We start from the raw sequence: 18,880 nt of genomic DNA on the forward strand, positions 1-18,880 counted from the left end.
GTTTTTTTTCTCTCATTCGCCGTGCGGTATCAAACATTGCATGAAAATACACGCTTAGAGCAGCTCCTCGAATCAAATATCACGTTTGTCGCGAGGGGCATGACTGAATTCCCTGAATGAAAGAGCCAAACTGCAGTTAAAGTTCACCATTTAATAATTTGGCAAATAATTTGACTACAGATGTCCATGTAAACACAGTCACTTTGTCTGCTGTGGTTGTGTGTTTTGACTCTTAAAGTCAGCGCGCCAAAATAGACACTCCCACACCAAGCCTCTTTTCTTCCTCCGACACTCCCCCCTAAACAGAGCTGGACACGCCCACTTTTCTGACTTTTTCCAAAGTAGAGGTGTGAAAACACCCTGCTGAAACGAGGGGGTTTCATGGCCCTTTAAATAAATACATTCACTGAAGCATGTATTACACAAACTAAGTAACTAAGTTGACCCCCCAATCGTCCATGTATAATTCGCACACTTCATACGGTGCTCATTAAACTCACACTGGGAGCACTTAACACTGAATAACGCACATAATCAGTACCTGAGGTGATCATTGCCATAGTAGTTTGTGCTGTTGTTCTGCTGCGACATCACAGAAATAGAAAGCATTTCTAAAATAGATATTCTGCACATCGACATTGCAGATGGTTAAGGTTGTATGTAGTAAGGTGTAAGTCAGTTGATTTCTGGAATACACCCCTGTACATTATCCAGCACAGCATTAATGATGGCATTTACCTCAGTCCGTACAGAACTGTGCCGTCTGGATGGAGGCGGATCATCCGGTTTTTCACCGTCACTCCGTGCAAGAAACTCTTCTTGTCGTTCAGGAAATAAGTATCCGGGAGCCACAACTGATCCGCCACACGGTTGTCCAAAGTCAGGTTCAACGCCATCTCGGCGTAGGCCAAGCGCTTGTCCCTCCAGCTCTGTTGGAAATACATGGTGATGGTGTAGTCCTGCAAAATCAACAGACAGCATGAGAATTAAAATCTGCATCAACTGGAAGCTGCAACCATTTTTTTTTCATAGTTTGACGCATTTCTTAGAGAAATGGAATATTAAATGACAAAACAGTAGGCGTGGCTTGTTTTCTTCTACTGCGAGCTGATTGGATGATGTAAAATAGGCGTTTTTATTCACAAAGATAGGGAAAAGGGTTTGGGAGGAGATATTACAACCTAACAGACTCCTCTTCCACACTATTTCTGTTTGTTGCCAAAACTGACAGCTGGAGGGGGCGTGGTTAAGTATGTTAGCCCCGCCCAATACCTCAGACACTGAAAAAAGTGTTGCATGCAGAACTGTTGCACACAATTTATTTGTGTTGAATTTATCAAACAAATTAAATATAATAATAATAATGTTCAACTTAATTTGTTTGTTTAAATTTAGCCCAAATATATTTGTTTACAACCACTAACGTAAAAAAAAATGAGTGAATCCAAGGAATCATCTTTGGACCAAATCAATATGCTTAGTATTGATTTCATGTGTGCTTTAAGCCGCAATCAATGTGTTCTTGTGAGTTCTGTTTTTTGTGGAAAGTTAGTTTAGCCAAAATTACAAAAATACTTTTGATTTTGATCAATTTTACACTGAAATCATACATAGCTGCAGCTGGCAAAGATTAAAAAAATCTAGATCCATGTTAAATGATAATGTAGTGAATGTGAACGCAACTGAAATTAACCTGAACTAATCCATGTTACACGATTAGTATATTATTTACTGTTTATTGAATTTTTATTTCATATCATCATTCTTGGTGGTTCATTCCGCTGTGGCAACCCCTGATGAATAAATGGACTGAGCCAAAGGAAATGAATCATCATTCCTATTAATAATATTTTACAAAGCATTTATTGCCAAAGTGATTTAGTTAAAAGTTTCATTTGGTCAACATCTTAACTTTGAAATAGTGTTGTATAATTGTGAGAAAAGCAAACGTTTACTTGATATTGATGTATTATTTGAATGGAACTGCAAAGTAATTCAGCTATTATGTTTTACATAATAATTATACATTGTTGTTTTATTGATTATTTTGTTTCATATACTTGCTTCTTGCCGTTAATTATTGTATTATATATTGAACTCATTAAAAAGACAGAGTTTTAATTTAGTCAACATTTTGTATAGATTTAGCCATAAGAGTAAATAAAATAATAATAATAATAATAATAATAACACTTTCAAAATTTATATTATATATATATATATATATATATATATATATATATATATATATATATATATATATATATATATATATATATATATATATATATATATATATATATATATATATATAATATAAATTTTTAAAGTGTTATTATTATTATTAATATTTATTATTATTATTATTATTATTATTATATATTTATGGTGATTATTATTATTGTTATTATTATTTATTTATTTGTGGTGATGATGATGATGATTATTATTATTATTATTATTAGTATTATTAGTATTATTATAAATATTTATTATTATTATTATTATTAATAATAATATTAATTATTTATGGTGATTATTATTATTATTATTATTATTATTATTATTAATTATTTATGGTGATTATTCTTCTTCTTCTTATTATTATTATTAGTAGTAGTACTAGTATAACAATTATAGTTATTATTATTATTATTATTATTATTATTATTATTATTAATATTTATTATTATTATTATTATTATTACTCATTTATGGTGATTATTATTATTATTATTATTATTATTATTTTTATTAATTATTTATGGTCCTTATTATTCTTCTTATTATTATTAGTAGTAGTAGTACTAGTATAACAATTATAGTTATTATTATTGTTATTATTATTTTTATTATTATTATTATTATTATTATTATTATAAATATTTATTATTATTATTATTATTATTATTTATGGTGATTATTATTATTATTATTATTATTATTATTATTATTAATTATTTATGGTGATTCTTCTTCTTCTTATTATTATTAGTAGTAGTACTAGTATAACAATTATAGTTATTATTATTGTTATTATTATTATTATTATTATTATTATTATTATTATTATTATTATTATTATGCCTTATCATCAGCCAAACCTTTAACATTTAAAAGCAATTTTAAGAAACCAAACAAGACATTCCAGTGGCGTCTGCTCAGGACAGATCAAAGTGTTTCCTTTGAATGAGCAGGTGATGCAAACAGTCTAAAAATGGATTAAGATGTACCAACACTGGTATTGATTAAATAAGCAGCAAAACTCTGTGGCGTCGATCGGATTATGCCCGTGTGAGCAGTGGCTTTTGGATGTACGGTAAACAGGATTGGCTAAGGACACTTTTTAAGATCCACTGATGTGACTCATCACGGTCGGAGGACTGGATTGGCATCTTTAATGATGCAGCATTTTGCACAGATGCTCGTCTAATATAATACGCCAACATTTTATTGTGCAGCATGATTTAAAATAACTTATTTGATTCCATATCAATATAAACTACAAGGCCCCTGTTTACAGATTATAGTTGTAGCATCACATGTTCTTTACATTTAGGAACTGATAAACAATTAATAAGAAACAAAAATAACCAAATACAGGTCAAAATCTAGTGCTCTATTTTAACACAGAATCCACTTTTTCTATTTTAAGGAGGGGAAAAATAGTCTGTGCACCAGGCACATGATCTAAAAGTGTTGCCCTTATTTTCTTAATGAGTTATGAGTGTGTTTTAGCATAATATGCATTGAACCAATCAGAGTATCATCTCCCATTGACTCTAAGAGTCATATGCATCCCACCATGGTGGACGCATGACAGATTTTTACACTATTTACATGGCGCCTCATTAGCGAGAATGGTTAAAAATCATCTACATAATGTTCTTTCTTCATGATGCCATCTATGCTGTGAAGTGGACCAGTCCCTCCTGCAGCAAAACAGCCCCACAACATGATGCTGCCGCCCCCATACTGCACAGTTGGGATGGTGTTCGTAGGCTTGTGCACTTTCCCCTTTGTCCTCTAAACTTAACACTGGTCATTATGGCCAAACAGTTCAATCTTAGCTCCATCAGACCACAGCACATGCCTCCAAACATTAGTATTTTTTCCCCAGTGTAATTTAATTTAGCTAATTGTAATCAGGCTTTGTTGTTGATTCAGGCTTGTTGATTTTCCAATGTTGTCACACAAGGAAGCAGTGTGTTTGAGCTTTATATATATGTGTGTGTGTTCTCTCTAAGGGTTTTTCTATATATTGTGTTCTTAGATAGCTGTAGCTTTAGGCTAGGAATCTTTAGTTCAGAAGATTATTTTTTTTTTGGCTCTTTCAGATTTATCACAGCACTTTCTCTGCATTTCTGAATGTCCAGGGAAAGGGAAGTACAACAAAACATCCGACCGAGGAGCTTGTGCTACTGTATCTTCAAAACAGCCCAGAACAAAGACTTTCAGCGGTGCCTTCATGATGGATAAATCAAAGAGACACACTCGTTCTTGTAGAGGAAAAAGAAGGGAGAAAAAGTAAAGAAAAGGGAACTTCATACTTGAGTGAATACTGCAAAACAAATTAAAACAAAACCTTCCGCCTGGAACAGGATGGCAATTCTCCAGTGGCCACAAATGGAGGGATTGCAGTTGGAAGAAAACCAGATCAGATCTTTATGTCTCTCCTCACTATTTCTGTTGCCTTCGTCTTTCATACTGTATTTGGCTTCTTATTAAGTTTAGTTAAAAGCAATATTTATATTAAACAAAGCATTTATAAATGACTGACTGAATGAATGAATGAACGACAGACAGACAGACAAATAAATAAATAAATAAATAGTGCACATAAAAATTGAAACTGAAATCAGTGAATCGTTATCGTGAGTCTCACCCTGAACTGATGATTTGAATCAGTGAATCATTTACACGAGTTTCACTCTGACCTGATCATTCAAATCAGTGAATCATTAATTTGAGTCTCACCCTGAACTGATCATTTGAATCAGTGAATCGTTTACTGGAGTTTCACTCTGAACAGATCACTTGAATCAGTGAATCGTTATCTTGAGTCTCACCTGAAGAGATCATTTGAATCAGTGAATGGTTAATTTGAGTCTCACCCTGAACTGATCATTTGAATCAGTGAATCTCTTACTGGAGTTTCACTCTGAACAGATCATTTGAATCAGTGAATCGTTTACTGGAGTTTCACTCTGAACTGATCATTTGAATCAGTGAATCATTCATTTGAGTTTCACCCTGAACTGATCATTTGAATCAGTGAATCTCTTACTGGAGTTTCCACTCTGAACTGATCATTTGAATAAGTGAATTGCTTACTGGAGTTTCACTCTGAACAGATCATTTGAATCAGTGAATTGTTTACTGGAGTTTCACTCTGAACTGATCATTTGAATCAGTGAATCATTCGTTTGAGTCTCATCCTGAACTCATCATTTGAATCAGTGAATCGTTTACTGGAGTGTCACTCTGAGCAGATAATTTGAATCAGTGAATAATTAATTTAAATCTCACCCTGAACTGATCATTTGGTTCAGTGAATCTCTTACTGGAGTTTCACTCTGAACTGATCATTGTTAATCAGTGAATCGTTTACTGGAGTTTCACTAAACTGATCATTTGAATCAGTGAATCATTACTTTGAGTCTCACCCTGAACTGACCATTTGAATCAGTGAATCGTTTACTGGATTTTCACTCTGAACTGATCATTTGAATCAGTAAGTTGCTTACTGCAGCCTCACTTTGAACTGATCATTTGAATCAGTGTATCATTCACTAGAGTCTCACTCTGAATTAATCAATTGAATCAATGAATCGTTTACTGGAGTCTCACTCTGAATGGATCTGTTGAATCAGTTAATTGTTTAATGGACTCTCACTCTGAATGAAACATTTGAATCAATGAATCACTGGAGTCTCACTTTGAATAGATCATTTGAATCAGTGAATCGTTTACTGGAATCTAACTCTGAACAGATCATTTGAATCAATTAATCTTTTAGTGAAGTCTTACTCTGAACAAATCATTGGAATCAATTAATTGTGAATACTCAGTCTGAACAGATCATTTGAATCAGTGAATCATTTACTGAAGTCTCACATTAATGACTTCTAGGAACTTGGAACACTTGAGCGAAGCATATATTAAACCAGTAGCCAAATTTTCAGCCTCATTTTGATTACCTCATCAACCTTTTTTCTTCTCTGAGGCGAAACTGGACAGTGAGAAATGTCAGAGCTGTAAAATGAACCGGCCCAATGCATAATCTTCAAAGTGCCTCTTTGAAAGAAGCGTTTAGTTGGGATTTTTTTTTCCTTCCCTAAAAAATGAGGAGCTAATGTATTCTGAGCGCAGTGTCAGTGTTCACACGTCTTCTAGACTGCGTTTATTTTAGTCAGGTGAAGATGCTGCCTGTGAAAAAGCCATGTCTGAACCTGTCTTGATGAAAACTGCAGTCCTCAACACTGACTTCAGATCAGCCGTATAAATATTTGACACATAGTGATGAACCATAGACAAACTCAGGCATTTGCACAGGTTATATGCTGTATATATCCTCATCGTTCCTAAATTACAGGTCTAAAATGCTATTTATTGTATAACTTACTGTTTTCCATGCAGTTAGTCACACTTAATAGTACTATGCACAGTATATTTGACATTGGGAACTTCTCATTGCATCTTGAGAAGGAAACCAGTTCAACTGCAGCATGTACTCATTGTATCAGTGGCAGACTTCATCAAGTTTTAATGGTAAATCCAAAGGGACAAACAGTTCAGTAACATTCTGCTGAGTTCTTACGTAGCAACAGTGGTAAAAACATAAATAAATAAATGGTAGCACTGTAGTTTAAGTACCAATTTAAGTGTATTTGTGTGCAGGTAAATAGACTCAGTCACAATTACAATGGTTTTGAATGTGACAATGTGAATTTTTAATCTTAAGGTACATTTTGTTGCACGTTTCAGATGAAATATCCACTAGAGGGCGCTGTGAACATTTTTGTGAATCTGAAATGTGCTACTTAGGGTACGTTTTGCTGCACGTCTCAGTTGACTAATTCACTAGAGGGTGCTGTCTACACTTTTGCGACTGAAATACTTTACTAGGGTACGTTTTGTTGTACGTTTCAGATCCCAAATGCGCTAGGGGCCGCTGTCCACACTGAAATACACTACTTGGGATGTGTTTTGTTGTATGTTTGAGATGACAAATCCACTAGAGGGCGCTGTCTACACTTAAATACTGAAATACGTTACCAGGGTACGTTTTGTTGTACACTTAAATACTGAAATGCGTTACTTGGGTACGTTTTGTTGTACGTTTTAGATCACAAATACGCTAGAGGCCGCTGTCTACACTGAAATATACTACTTGGGGTATGTTTTGTTGTATGTTTCAGATGACAAATCCACTAGAGAGCGCTGAACACACTTTTGTGACTGAAACACGTTACTTGTGGTACATTTTATTGTATGTTTCAGATGAAAAATCCACTAGAAGGCGCTGTCCACACTTAAATACTGAAATACGTTACTAGAGTACGTTTTGTTGTACACTTAAATACTGAAATACGTTACTAGGGTACATTTTGTTGTACGTTTCAGATGACAAATCTGCTGTCTACACTGAAATACACTACTTGGGGCTTTTGTTGTTTGTTTCAGATGAAAATTTCACTAGAGGGCGCTGTCTACACTTTTATGACAGAAATATGTTACTTAGGGTACGTTTTGTTGTACGTTTCAGATGACAAATCCACTAGAAGGCGCTGTCCACACTTAAATACTGAAATACGTTACTAGAGTACGTTTTGTTGTACACTTAAATACTGAAATACGTTACTAGGGTACATTTTGTTGTACGTTTCAGATGACAAATCTGCTGTCTACACTGAAATACACTACTTGGGGCTTTTGTTGTTTGTTTCAGATGAAAATTTCACTAGAGGGCGCTGTCTACACTTTTATGACAGAAATATGTTACTTAGGGTACGTTTTGTTGTACGTTTCAGATCCCAAATGCGCTAGGGGCCGCTGTCTACACTGAAATACACTACTTGGGATGTGTTTTGTTGTATGTTTGAGATGACAAATCCACTAGAGGGCGCTGTCTACACTTAAATACTGAAATACGTTACCAGGGTACGTTTTGTTGTACGTTTTAGATCACAAATACGCTAGAGGCCGCTGTCTACACTGAAATATACTACTTGGGGTATGTTTTGTTGTATGTTTCAGATGACAAATCCACTAGAGAGCGCTGAACACACTTTTGTGACTGAAACACGTTACTTGTGGTACATTTTATTGTACGTTTCAGATGACAAATCCACTAGAAGGCGCTGTCCACACTTAAATACTGAAATACGTTACTAGAGTACGTTTTGTTGTACACTTAAATACTGAAATACGTTACTAGGGTACATTTTGTTGTACGTTTCAGATGACAAATCTGCTGTCTACACTGAAATACACTACTTGGGGCTTTTGTTGTTTGTTTCAGATGAAAATATCACTAGAGGGCGCTGTCTACACTTTTATGACAGAAATATGTTACTTAGGGTACGTTTTGTTGTACGTTTCGGATCCCAAATCCGTTAGAGGCCGCTGTCTACACTGAAATACGCCACTTGGGGTGTGTTTTATTGTATGTTTCAGATGACAAATTTACTAGAGGGCACTTTCTACACTTTTGTGACTGAAATACACTACTTGGGCTATGTTTTGTTGCACATTTCAGCTGACAAATCCACTAGAGGGCGCTGTCTACATTTTTGCCAATCTGAAATACGTCACTTTGGGTATGTTTTGCTGCACGTTTCACATGACAAATCAACTAGTGGGCTCCCTGAACATTTTTGCAGATCTGAAATAGGTTACTTAATGTATGTTTTGTTGTACGCTTCCGATGACAAATCCACTAGAGGGCGCTGTGAACATTTTTGCAACTGAAATAGGTTACTTTGGGTATGTTGTACGTTTCAGAAGCACATAGTTTCTGTACACATCCTGAGAAGGCGGAGCTTGTCGTACAGATCACCTAGTGAACCACTAAGCTAAACCCTTAGTATTCCCAACCAATAGTGTTTTCACAAGGAGATGCAAGACAAATATACATAGATTTCCCATGATGTTACATTGCTTTTATTCGTTTTGTGGTAGCGTGCTTCACCAGAATTGAACCCGGGCGCTCTGCAGCACAACACCCTACAAAGTGAGCTACAAGAAAACTGACCATGCTAGAAAATGTATAGATAGGTGACGCAAAAGTATTCATTACAAACCATATGGATTTGTCCTTGTGAATATCATTAATGTGAAAAGGAGCAAAGGTTGTGGTCGTCATACATCCCCCTAGTGTTCTTTCACCAACTAACTGCATTCACACGTGTGTTGAAGTGTGTTTAACAAAAATGTAGACTGAAGCATGTTTTTCCAATGAGCCTGTGTTGGATATAAGAGTATAAGATCTGCAGGATCAGCTCATACTGCGCACTAAACCAGAGAAGATTAATGTGTAATCAATCTCACTGGCTGCGGAATCAGCTTTTGCCATCTTGTATAAAACATGATTGACAGCAGATCACATGTACAGCAGCCACAAGCCTGCACCAGAGTTTCACAACACATAGAGTCAGGCATCTATTATGCTAAAATCTGTTTTATAGGAGGTTTAAACACAATTGTGTGGCAGAAGTATGTGAATATAACCAGCTTCTAATGGTAAACATTAATAAATATTATTGTGTATAATCAGACTTGACTAAAACAGTCTGCAGAAACACTTTGATTGACATTCTCTCTTTGTACATGTCATCAGATAGAGAAAGCCCCGCCCACTAGTGACCATCTCTCCCTCACTTGCATAGGACGTTAGTCCTGTATTTGAATCTGCCACTATGCTGACACACAAGCATTTGTAGCTCCGCCCTCTTTTGAAACGAGCACAGTCTCATTTGAATTTAAAGCAACAGCTTAAAAAATGCCACAATTAGGACCAAAGCCTGAAACGGTCAGTTTCACATTAGTTGTGTGGATTTTTTTGAGCTGAAACTTCACATACACACTCTAGGGACATCATAGACTTATTTTATATCTTGTAAAAAGGGGTATAATATTTATGCTAAACTCTCTTAAACCCTTTTTTTTATAGGGAGTTCTTTGCTTTTAGCTTATGTGTATTTACCTAACTCAAAACCCAAAAGCCCAGTGTAAAAATATATGATGCACAATGTTATATATATTAGGGCTGAACAATATATGCTTTGAGCATCGATATTGCAATGTGTGTATCCGCAACAGTGAAATTACAGGCTATTTATTAAATTTTAAAAGATGACGATATTATTAAATATTATTTTTACATTATGTACTCAATAATCACCATGTTATTTTACGCTTGTTGTTAAATTTGTGTACGTGGTGGGACGCTAAGGCAATCGGCCTACAGCCTCATGCCAACGCACGCCTCCCACCAGTGCTGATATACAGCCATATCGCACTGCTACTCGTGTGATATTGCTCATATATATACAGTTGAAGTCAGAATTATTAGCCCCCTTAAATTATTAGACCGCTTGTTTATTCTTTCCCTAATTTCCGTTTAAGGGAGAGATGATTTTTCCAACATGTTTCTAAAAATAATAGTTTTAATAACTCATCTGTAGTAACTGATTTATTTTATCTTTGCCGTGATGACTGTAAATAATATTTTACTACAAATTTTTAAGACGCTTCTATACAGCTTAAAGTGACATTTAAAGGCTTAACTAGGTTAATTAAGTTAACTAGGCAGGTTAGGGGAATTAGGCAATTTATTGTATAACAGTGGTTTGTTTTGTAGACTATCAAGAAAAAATATAGCTTAAAGAGGCTAATAATTTTGTCCCTAAAATGGTTCATAAAAAATTCAAAACTGCTTTTATTCTAGCCAAAATAAAACAAATAAGACTTTCTCCAGAAGAAAAAATATTATCAGACATACTGTAAAAATGTCCTTGCTCTGTTGAACACCATTTGGAAATTATTTATAAAAGAAGAAAAAAAATCGAAGGGGGCTAATAATTCTGACTTCAACTGTATATATATATATATATATATATATATATATATATATATATATATATATATGTATATATGTATATATATATATATATATATATATATATATATATATATATATATATATATATATATATATATATATGTATATATATATATATATATATATATATATGTATATATGTATGTATGTATATATATATATATATATACATATATACATATATATATATATATATATATATATGTATATATATATGAGCAATATCACACGAGTAGCAGTGCGATATGGCTGTATATCAGCACTGGTGGGAGGCGTGCGTTGGCATGAGGCTGTAGGCCGATTGCCTTGGCGTCCCACCAGGTACACAAATTTAACAACAACCAAACATCTTACCAAAATAATTAATATGCAGTGGAAAAGAATGAATGCATACAAAACAATTCTGACTTATATTCATTACTTTTGCTCTATAAGAAATTCTCTATAATAACTCTAATATGCGATCATATTTCCTGCTGCCAACCCATTAATATCAGACAATAACAACTGATCCAGGTGCAGCTTTCTCCTCTCTGGGGTGTTTTTTTTTTTTTTTCTGGATTGAGGCCGTAGTCATTGAAGCCCAAGCACTAATAAAAAAAGCAAAGTCCCTGAGTCTGCATGAAGAAATGATGAATGCACTGAGTCCGCATGGGGTCTCGGCGGTAAGTACGTATAGGGAGTTGTCAGCAGAAATGTAGACGACTGCTCTTTAAGTAAACTGCTTTTTAAGGGCTCCAGGGTGGCGTTTAACTTGAGGTGATGGTCCGAAGCCAAAAGGTCTACTGGTGCTACATAATTGGTCATGACCGCGGTTATACATAATCATGCATACTGATCATTTTTCCTACTGAACACAGTGACGACTTCATAAAACGTGCACTGCATGTTTTCTCAAGAAACCAAACACAAGTGGGATGTTACTTAAAAAATAGAGCAATAAATCCTTTTTAAAATGTAATGCAGGACAGTATTTGGTCACACTTTATTTTATGGGACGATTCTTGCTAATATCAAATCATTAACTATGACTTTTAGCTCCTAACATACTCTTTATTAATAGTTATTAAGGTAGTAGTTAGGTTTAGTTTTTGGGTGGGTTAAGAATGTAAAGATTGTGCTGAATGTTAATTTAAAAACAAACAAAAAGCGCTCAGTGGTAGCTCAAATGTTTGGTCGGTGCTCTTTAGGAAAGGGATTCATCAAAACAACAACAAAAATCAGTTCAAGGTACTGGAAAAATGTGAAAAAAAAGCATTTAAAAATCATTAAAATTGAAAAATCACATGGCTAAACCTCAAACAAACTTACGGGTTTCAGTAAGGAACTGCCTTCATCACAGTAACGATTGCCCTGATGAAGGCAGTGCTGAAATGCGTATGCTAACGCACCAGTGCTGATATAAAGCCATATCGCACTGCTACTCGTGTGATATAGCTCAGAGGTCGCATTAGACTTTCTCAACTTCCGTCATTTTGACAGAGAGGGTTGTAAAAATTCCTGGATTTCCAGGAGTTTTCCGGGAGATGGGTCGGAAATACAGGAGATTCATAAAGGCTGCATCCAGATTGGAGACTCCCGGGAAAAACGGGAGTGTTGGCAGGTTTGTCTATTTTTGCAACTATGCAGAGGTTACAAGAGACAAATCGCCATCAGCTGGACAGGAGTGGGAATTACAGTTAGCAACAAATTACAATAGATCCCCCTCAGCATAATCCGTCAAAATGACGGATCACCTTCAGATTTTTCCATCACTGCTGAAAAAAATCTGTCAATGACGGAAAATATTCGATTAACGCGACCTCTGATATATATACAGTATATATATATATATATATATATATATATATATATATATATATATATATATATATATATATATACACACACACACACATACTGTTGAAGTCAGAATTATTAGAATTATTAGCCCCCCTAAATTATTAGCATATATATATATATATATATATATATATATATATATATATATATATATATATATATATATATATACACACATACTGTTGAAGTCAGAATTATTAGAATTATTAGCCCCCCTAAATTATTAGCCCCATTTTTTCTCCCTAATTTATGTTTAACAGAGAGATTATTTCAACACTAATCATAAATCTAATTTTAATCATAAAAATTTTAATAACTCCTTTCCAATAACTGATTTATTTTATCTTTGCTATGATGACAGCACATTGTTTACTAGATATTCTCCAAGACACTTCTATACAGCTTAAAGTGACATTTAAAGGCTTAACTGGGTTAATTAGGGTCACTAGGCAGGTTAGGGTAATTAGGCAAGTTACTGTATAACGATGGTTTGTTCTGTAGACTATCGGAAAAAAAAATAGCCTAAAGGGGCTAATCACTTTCACCTTAAAATGGTGTTTTAAAAAATTAAAATGTCTCTGCTCTGTTCAGCATAATTTGGCAAATATTTAAAAAAGAAAAAACAAATCAAAGGGCGGCTAATAATTATGACTCTATATATATATATATATATATATATATATATATATATATATATACATATATATATATATATATATATATACACCCGTAAATGGCATCTTCATAAAAAAATAAAAATAAATGTCCACACTATTCTTTTTTTAGTTCTTTCCGTTAAAATGGACATCCACACCAAAACAATTCAAAACAACAACAAAAAATGCTTTTGTTTTCTAAAAATCGTCATCTCAGTGTGGACGGAAAAGGAAAGAAAAAACATGTGTTTTTAAATGAAAACGTGTGAGTGTAGACATGACCTTATTTTTCTGTTTAGTGCTGCTTTATTGGTCCACACAGTAATGCTTTCAACTAAGTACCATATTATCACTGACATCAGCACAAACCCAATCAGCACAACTAACAAGTAAGCAAAATCAGTGTCACTAACCATGTTGACTTCTGAAATGGAGTCAATACTGGCGATATTTATACTCATTCCCACGATGACTGGAGGACCTAAAGACAACACAAAGAAAAATCACATTAATAAAGCGTCATTAAACCACAAGATCAGAGGATTTTGCATGTTTGGTTCATTCCGAAGTTTAAGACTCCAAAAATAAACTGAATTAGGAAAAATAATTAGTCGTAAACCTTTCCCCAGGGCATGAATTTCAGCTTAGAGATAATTATACTTTATGTTTTACTTGGTGGGGCGACACTGTGGCCTCACAGCAAGAAGGTCACTGGTTTGAGCCCCAGCTGGTCCAATTGGCATATCTGTGTGGAGTTTGCATGTTCTCCCCATGTTGGCGTGGGTTTCCTCCGGTTTCTCCTACAGTCCAAACACATGCACTATAGGGGAATTTAATAAATTGAATTGGCCGTAGTGTATGAGTGTTTCCTAACACTGTGTTGCAGCTGGAAGGGCATCAACTGCATTAAACATATGCTGGAATAGTTGGCAGTTCATTACACCGTGGTGACCTCTGATAGATTTGAGACTAAGCCAAATGAAAATGAATGAATTTTAGTTGGTAACAACCCGGCAGGCATATGGGACGTTGGATTTTGTTTGTAAATGAAAATTGGGTTAACGTCAGAACAGAACGTCATGTAGACGTCAATGTTCAATGACCAACCTAAAATCAACTAAATATCAACGTGTAATCATGTTACACACTGACGTCTATCCGATGTTGAATTTTGTTCACTTTTCTACACAACCTAAAATCAACTGAATGTCAACGTAATTTAATGTCACGAATGGACGTCAAAATAACATTGTCCTTAGACGCTGACTAGACATTGCATTTTGGTTATCTGACGTCATGACCTAAATCTAACCAAATATTAATGTCTTGATGTTGTGTGCATGCTGGGAAGTGCTTCAGAATAATAATAATGAAAACTACACTTAACCAGATGAACTTTTGTAGATCATGTGATTATTTAAATCTCTACAGCTCGTATTAATTGGGAACCTTGTAAACAGTCTTGCTTTCAGACAGACTCACTCATGTCATCACTTCATCACAATTGAGCTTGCCAGATCCAAAAAATAAAAAAATAAAAAAATCAAGCTTTCCAGTTCTGTGTGCATCAGACGGTCAGTGAACAGACTGTGGGTGTTCAGTCTGAGACTACGAGAAAAACAACCCTGTAAACATTGGCGGTATTTGCCGTTTGTGCGTGTGGGTGCGAGTGAGAATGTCTGTGTTAAGCAAGTTCCAGAAACTGGAAGCGAAACAACTGTTACAACGTGGAAATCCATGAGAATGGGACAAAAACGACTCATGATGAAGCGTTTACACCAAATACGCTGTAAAAAATCTATATTTTTAGTTTACTGGTCACACTTTACAATAAGGTTCATTAGTAAATGTTAATTAATGCATTTACTAAGATAAACAAACAATGAACAATACGTTTACTACTGTATTTGTTCATGTTAGTTAACGTTAGTTAATGAAAATACAGTAGTTCAGTGTTAGTTCATGTTAACTCATGGTGCATTAAGTAATGTTAACAAGCATGGACTTGGATGTTAATAATGCATTATTAAATGTTCAATTATGATGATCAAAATAATCAAAAACTATCAAAATAAATGCTGTACAGGTGTTGTTCATGATAAGTTCATGTTAATAAACGCATTAACTAATGAACCTTATTGTAAAGTGTTACCAGTTTACTTTTCTAGTCATCTCCATTTCAGTCACTCAAACTGACTAAAATATTAAGGTAAACTTTGTGTAACTTTAAAAAATGTAGTTGACACCTAATTAGCATATTCAAATAAGTTCAATTAACTTCAAATTCACTAGAGGGCGCTGTCTACACTTTTGTGATTAAAATACGTTACTTGTGGTACATTTTGTTGTACGTTTCAGATGACAAATCCACTAGAGGGCGCTGTCCACACTTAAATACTGAAATTCGTTACTAGGGTACGTTTTGTAGTCAAGACTCATTTTTACAGTCTACAAGTTGCGGAGTCGGTAGTGCCTTCGCCTCACAGCCAGAAGGTCGTTGGTTCGAGCCTCGGCTGGGTCAGTTGACATTTCTGTGTGGAGTTTGCATGTTCTCCCTGCATTCTCGTGGGTTTCCTCCGGGTGCTCCGGTTTCCCCCACAGTCCAAAGACATGCAGTACAGGTGAATTGGGTTGGCTAAAGTGTCCATAGTGTATGAGTGTGAATGAGTGTGTGGATGTTGCCTAAAGGTGCGTAAAAACGTGCTGGAGAAGTTGGTGGTTCATTCTGCTGTGGCGACCCCAAATTAATAAAGGGACTAAGCTGAAAAGAAAATGAATGAATAATGAATTATTTTTAATTTTATTATTATTATTAGTAGTATTGTTGTTATTATTATCTATATAACTCATATGGACTTTCAAAATTATTGTCATCCGTAGTTTCATGTAAAAACTTTAATATACACAAAATCTTACTGTTGCTTATTAAAACATTCCTCAAGAAAAAAATAAGTTAATAACAGTCTCTATGTCCTTCTCTATAAGACATAGGCCCGTAGGGATAAATTTGATGTGCTGATTAAAAATAAAGTTATTAAAGAAGTGAATGAATTTATGTATCTTGGCTAACTCTAGACATTAATTTAAAAGTTGATAGTCATGTTAAAATATAAGTAAGAAGGTAAGGCCAAGTCTAAACTGGTAAAAGCACACACCTCACGAACAGCTGAGTGTAAAGTAGTGCATTTTCAAGGATGAAGATTCAGTTCAAGTTTAAAAATCTTCAACTTTCAAAAACAGGGCTGCTCATCACTGTTAGTTCCATAGCGGTGGACCAATCAGAAGAACTCGTAAGCAGGATTTCATTGCAAGTTTCTGTTTACAAACGCTCAGTGGCTGTGTATAGATACCTTCATACTTTACGATGTACTTTTTTTCTTTGTGCCTCAGGATTTTAGAAGCAAAGATGCGTTCATTGTGAATGAATTCTAAGAAGAGGGTTAGGCCAAGTCTAAACTGTTTTCATTTTATTAGATTTTTAACATTTCAAACTACAAAATTATACATGCACACAATAATATTCTCTCACTCGACATTTTGCAATACATCGTGGCCACAAGCTTCTTTAGCTACATTGAATACAGTGTTGGTAGCATAATCTGACAGGTGGAATAAAATAGGAGGACACTGTGTGAAGTAATAATAATAATTTGTTTCTAAAGTGCCTTTAACACTTAATTCTTAAAGCGTGTTACACCAAAAAAAAGATTTTTGTATAGCAATAAAAGTAAAACAATCAAAATAGATGAAACATTCAATATCTAGAATCATAAAACACACTAAAAACACAAACCTCACAAACAGCCGAGTGTAAAGTAGTGCATATTCAAGGATAAAGATTCAGTTTAAGTTCAAATGTCTTTCAAAAACAGGGCTGCTCATCACTGTTAGTTCCATAGCGGTGGACCAATCAGAAGAGTTCATAAGCGGAGTTTCATTGCAAGTTTCTGTTTACAAACGCTCAGTGACTGTGTATAGATACCTTCGTACTTCATGATGTACTTTTTTTCATTGTGTCTCACATTTTTAGAAGCAAAGATGCGTTCATAATCATAAAACACACTAAAAACACACACCTCACGAACAGCCGAGATTAAAGTAGAGCATTTTCAAGGATGAAGATTCAGTTCAAAAGTCTTCCAAAAACAGGGCTGCTCATCACTGTTAGTTCCATAGCGGTGGACCAATCAGAAGAGCTCATAAGCGGGATTTCATTGCAAGTTTCTGTTTACAAACACTCAATGGCTGTGTATAGATACCTTCATACTTTACGATGTACTTTTTTTCTTTGTGCCTCAGGATTTTAGAAGCAAAGATGCGTTCATTGTGAATGAATTCTAAGAAAAGGGTTAGGCCAAGTCTAAACTGTTTTCATTTTATTAGATTTTTAACATTTCAAACTACAAAATTATACATGCACACAATAATATTCTCTCACTCGACATTTTGCAATACATCATGGCCACAAGCTTCTTTAACTACATTGAATACAGTGTTGGTAGCATAATCTGACAGGTAGAATAAAATAGCAGGACACTGTGTGAAGTAATAATAATAATTTGTTTCTAAAGTGCCTTTAACACTTAATTCTTAAAGCGTGTCACACCAAAAAAAGATAGTTTTGTATAGCAATAAAAGTAAAACATTCAAAATAGATGAAACATTCAATATCTAGAATCATAAAACACACTAAAAACACAAACCTCACAAACAGCCGAGTGTAAAGTAGTGCATATTCAAGGATAAAGATTCAGTTTAAGTTCAAATGTCTTCCAAAAACAGGGCTGCTCATCACTGTTAGTTCCATAGTGATGAACCAATCAGAAGAGCTCGTAAGCAGGGTTTCATTGCAAGTTTCTGTTTACAAACGCTCAGTGACTGTGTATAGATACCTTCGTACTTCATGATGTACTTTTTTTCATTGTGTCTCACATTTTTAGAAGCAAAGATGCGTTCATAATCATAAAACACACTAAAAATACACACCTCATAAACAGCCGAGTGTAAAGTAGTGCATTTTCAAGGATGAAGATTTAGTTTAAGTTCAAAAATATTCAATTTTCGAAAACAGGGCTGCTCATCACTGTTAGTTCCATAGCGGTGAACCAATCAGAAGAGCTCATAAGCGGGATTTCATTGCAAGTTTCTGTTTACAAACGCTCAGTGGCTGTGTATAGATACCTTCCTACTTTATGATGTACTTTTTTTCTCACGTTTTTAGAAGCAAAGATGCGTTCATTGTGAATGAGCCCTAAGA

General features: G+C 34.5%; 2 protein-coding genes across 4 annotated transcripts in view; one reads left to right on the forward strand and one right to left on the reverse strand.

Annotated features, from left to right (window-relative positions):
- The window catches only part of gpr34l (G protein-coupled receptor 34 like), a 224,102-nt gene that overhangs the window by 78,980 nt on the left and 126,242 nt on the right, over positions 1–18,880 (forward strand). The gene's annotated exons all lie outside the window — the stretch shown is intronic.
- gabrb4 (gamma-aminobutyric acid type A receptor subunit beta4) overlaps positions 1–18,880 on the reverse strand; it is a 115,738-nt gene that overhangs the window by 41,534 nt on the left and 55,324 nt on the right. For both annotated transcript variants that reach the window (XM_087301939.1, XM_087301938.1), the window contains exons 3-4: positions 14,037–14,104; positions 739–959 (exon numbers count right to left, since the gene is read on the reverse strand). In XM_087301939.1, the coding sequence (XP_087158065.1) occupies positions 739–959; positions 14,037–14,104 (289 nt within the window). The remainder of the gene's footprint in view (positions 1–738; positions 960–14,036; positions 14,105–18,880) is intronic.

This window comes from Danio rerio, chromosome 21 (assembly GCF_052040795.2).
Source record: "Danio rerio strain M-AB ecotype USA chromosome 21, GRCz13ab, whole genome shotgun sequence".
NCBI classification, from domain to species: domain Eukaryota; kingdom Metazoa; phylum Chordata; class Actinopteri; order Cypriniformes; family Danionidae; genus Danio; species Danio rerio.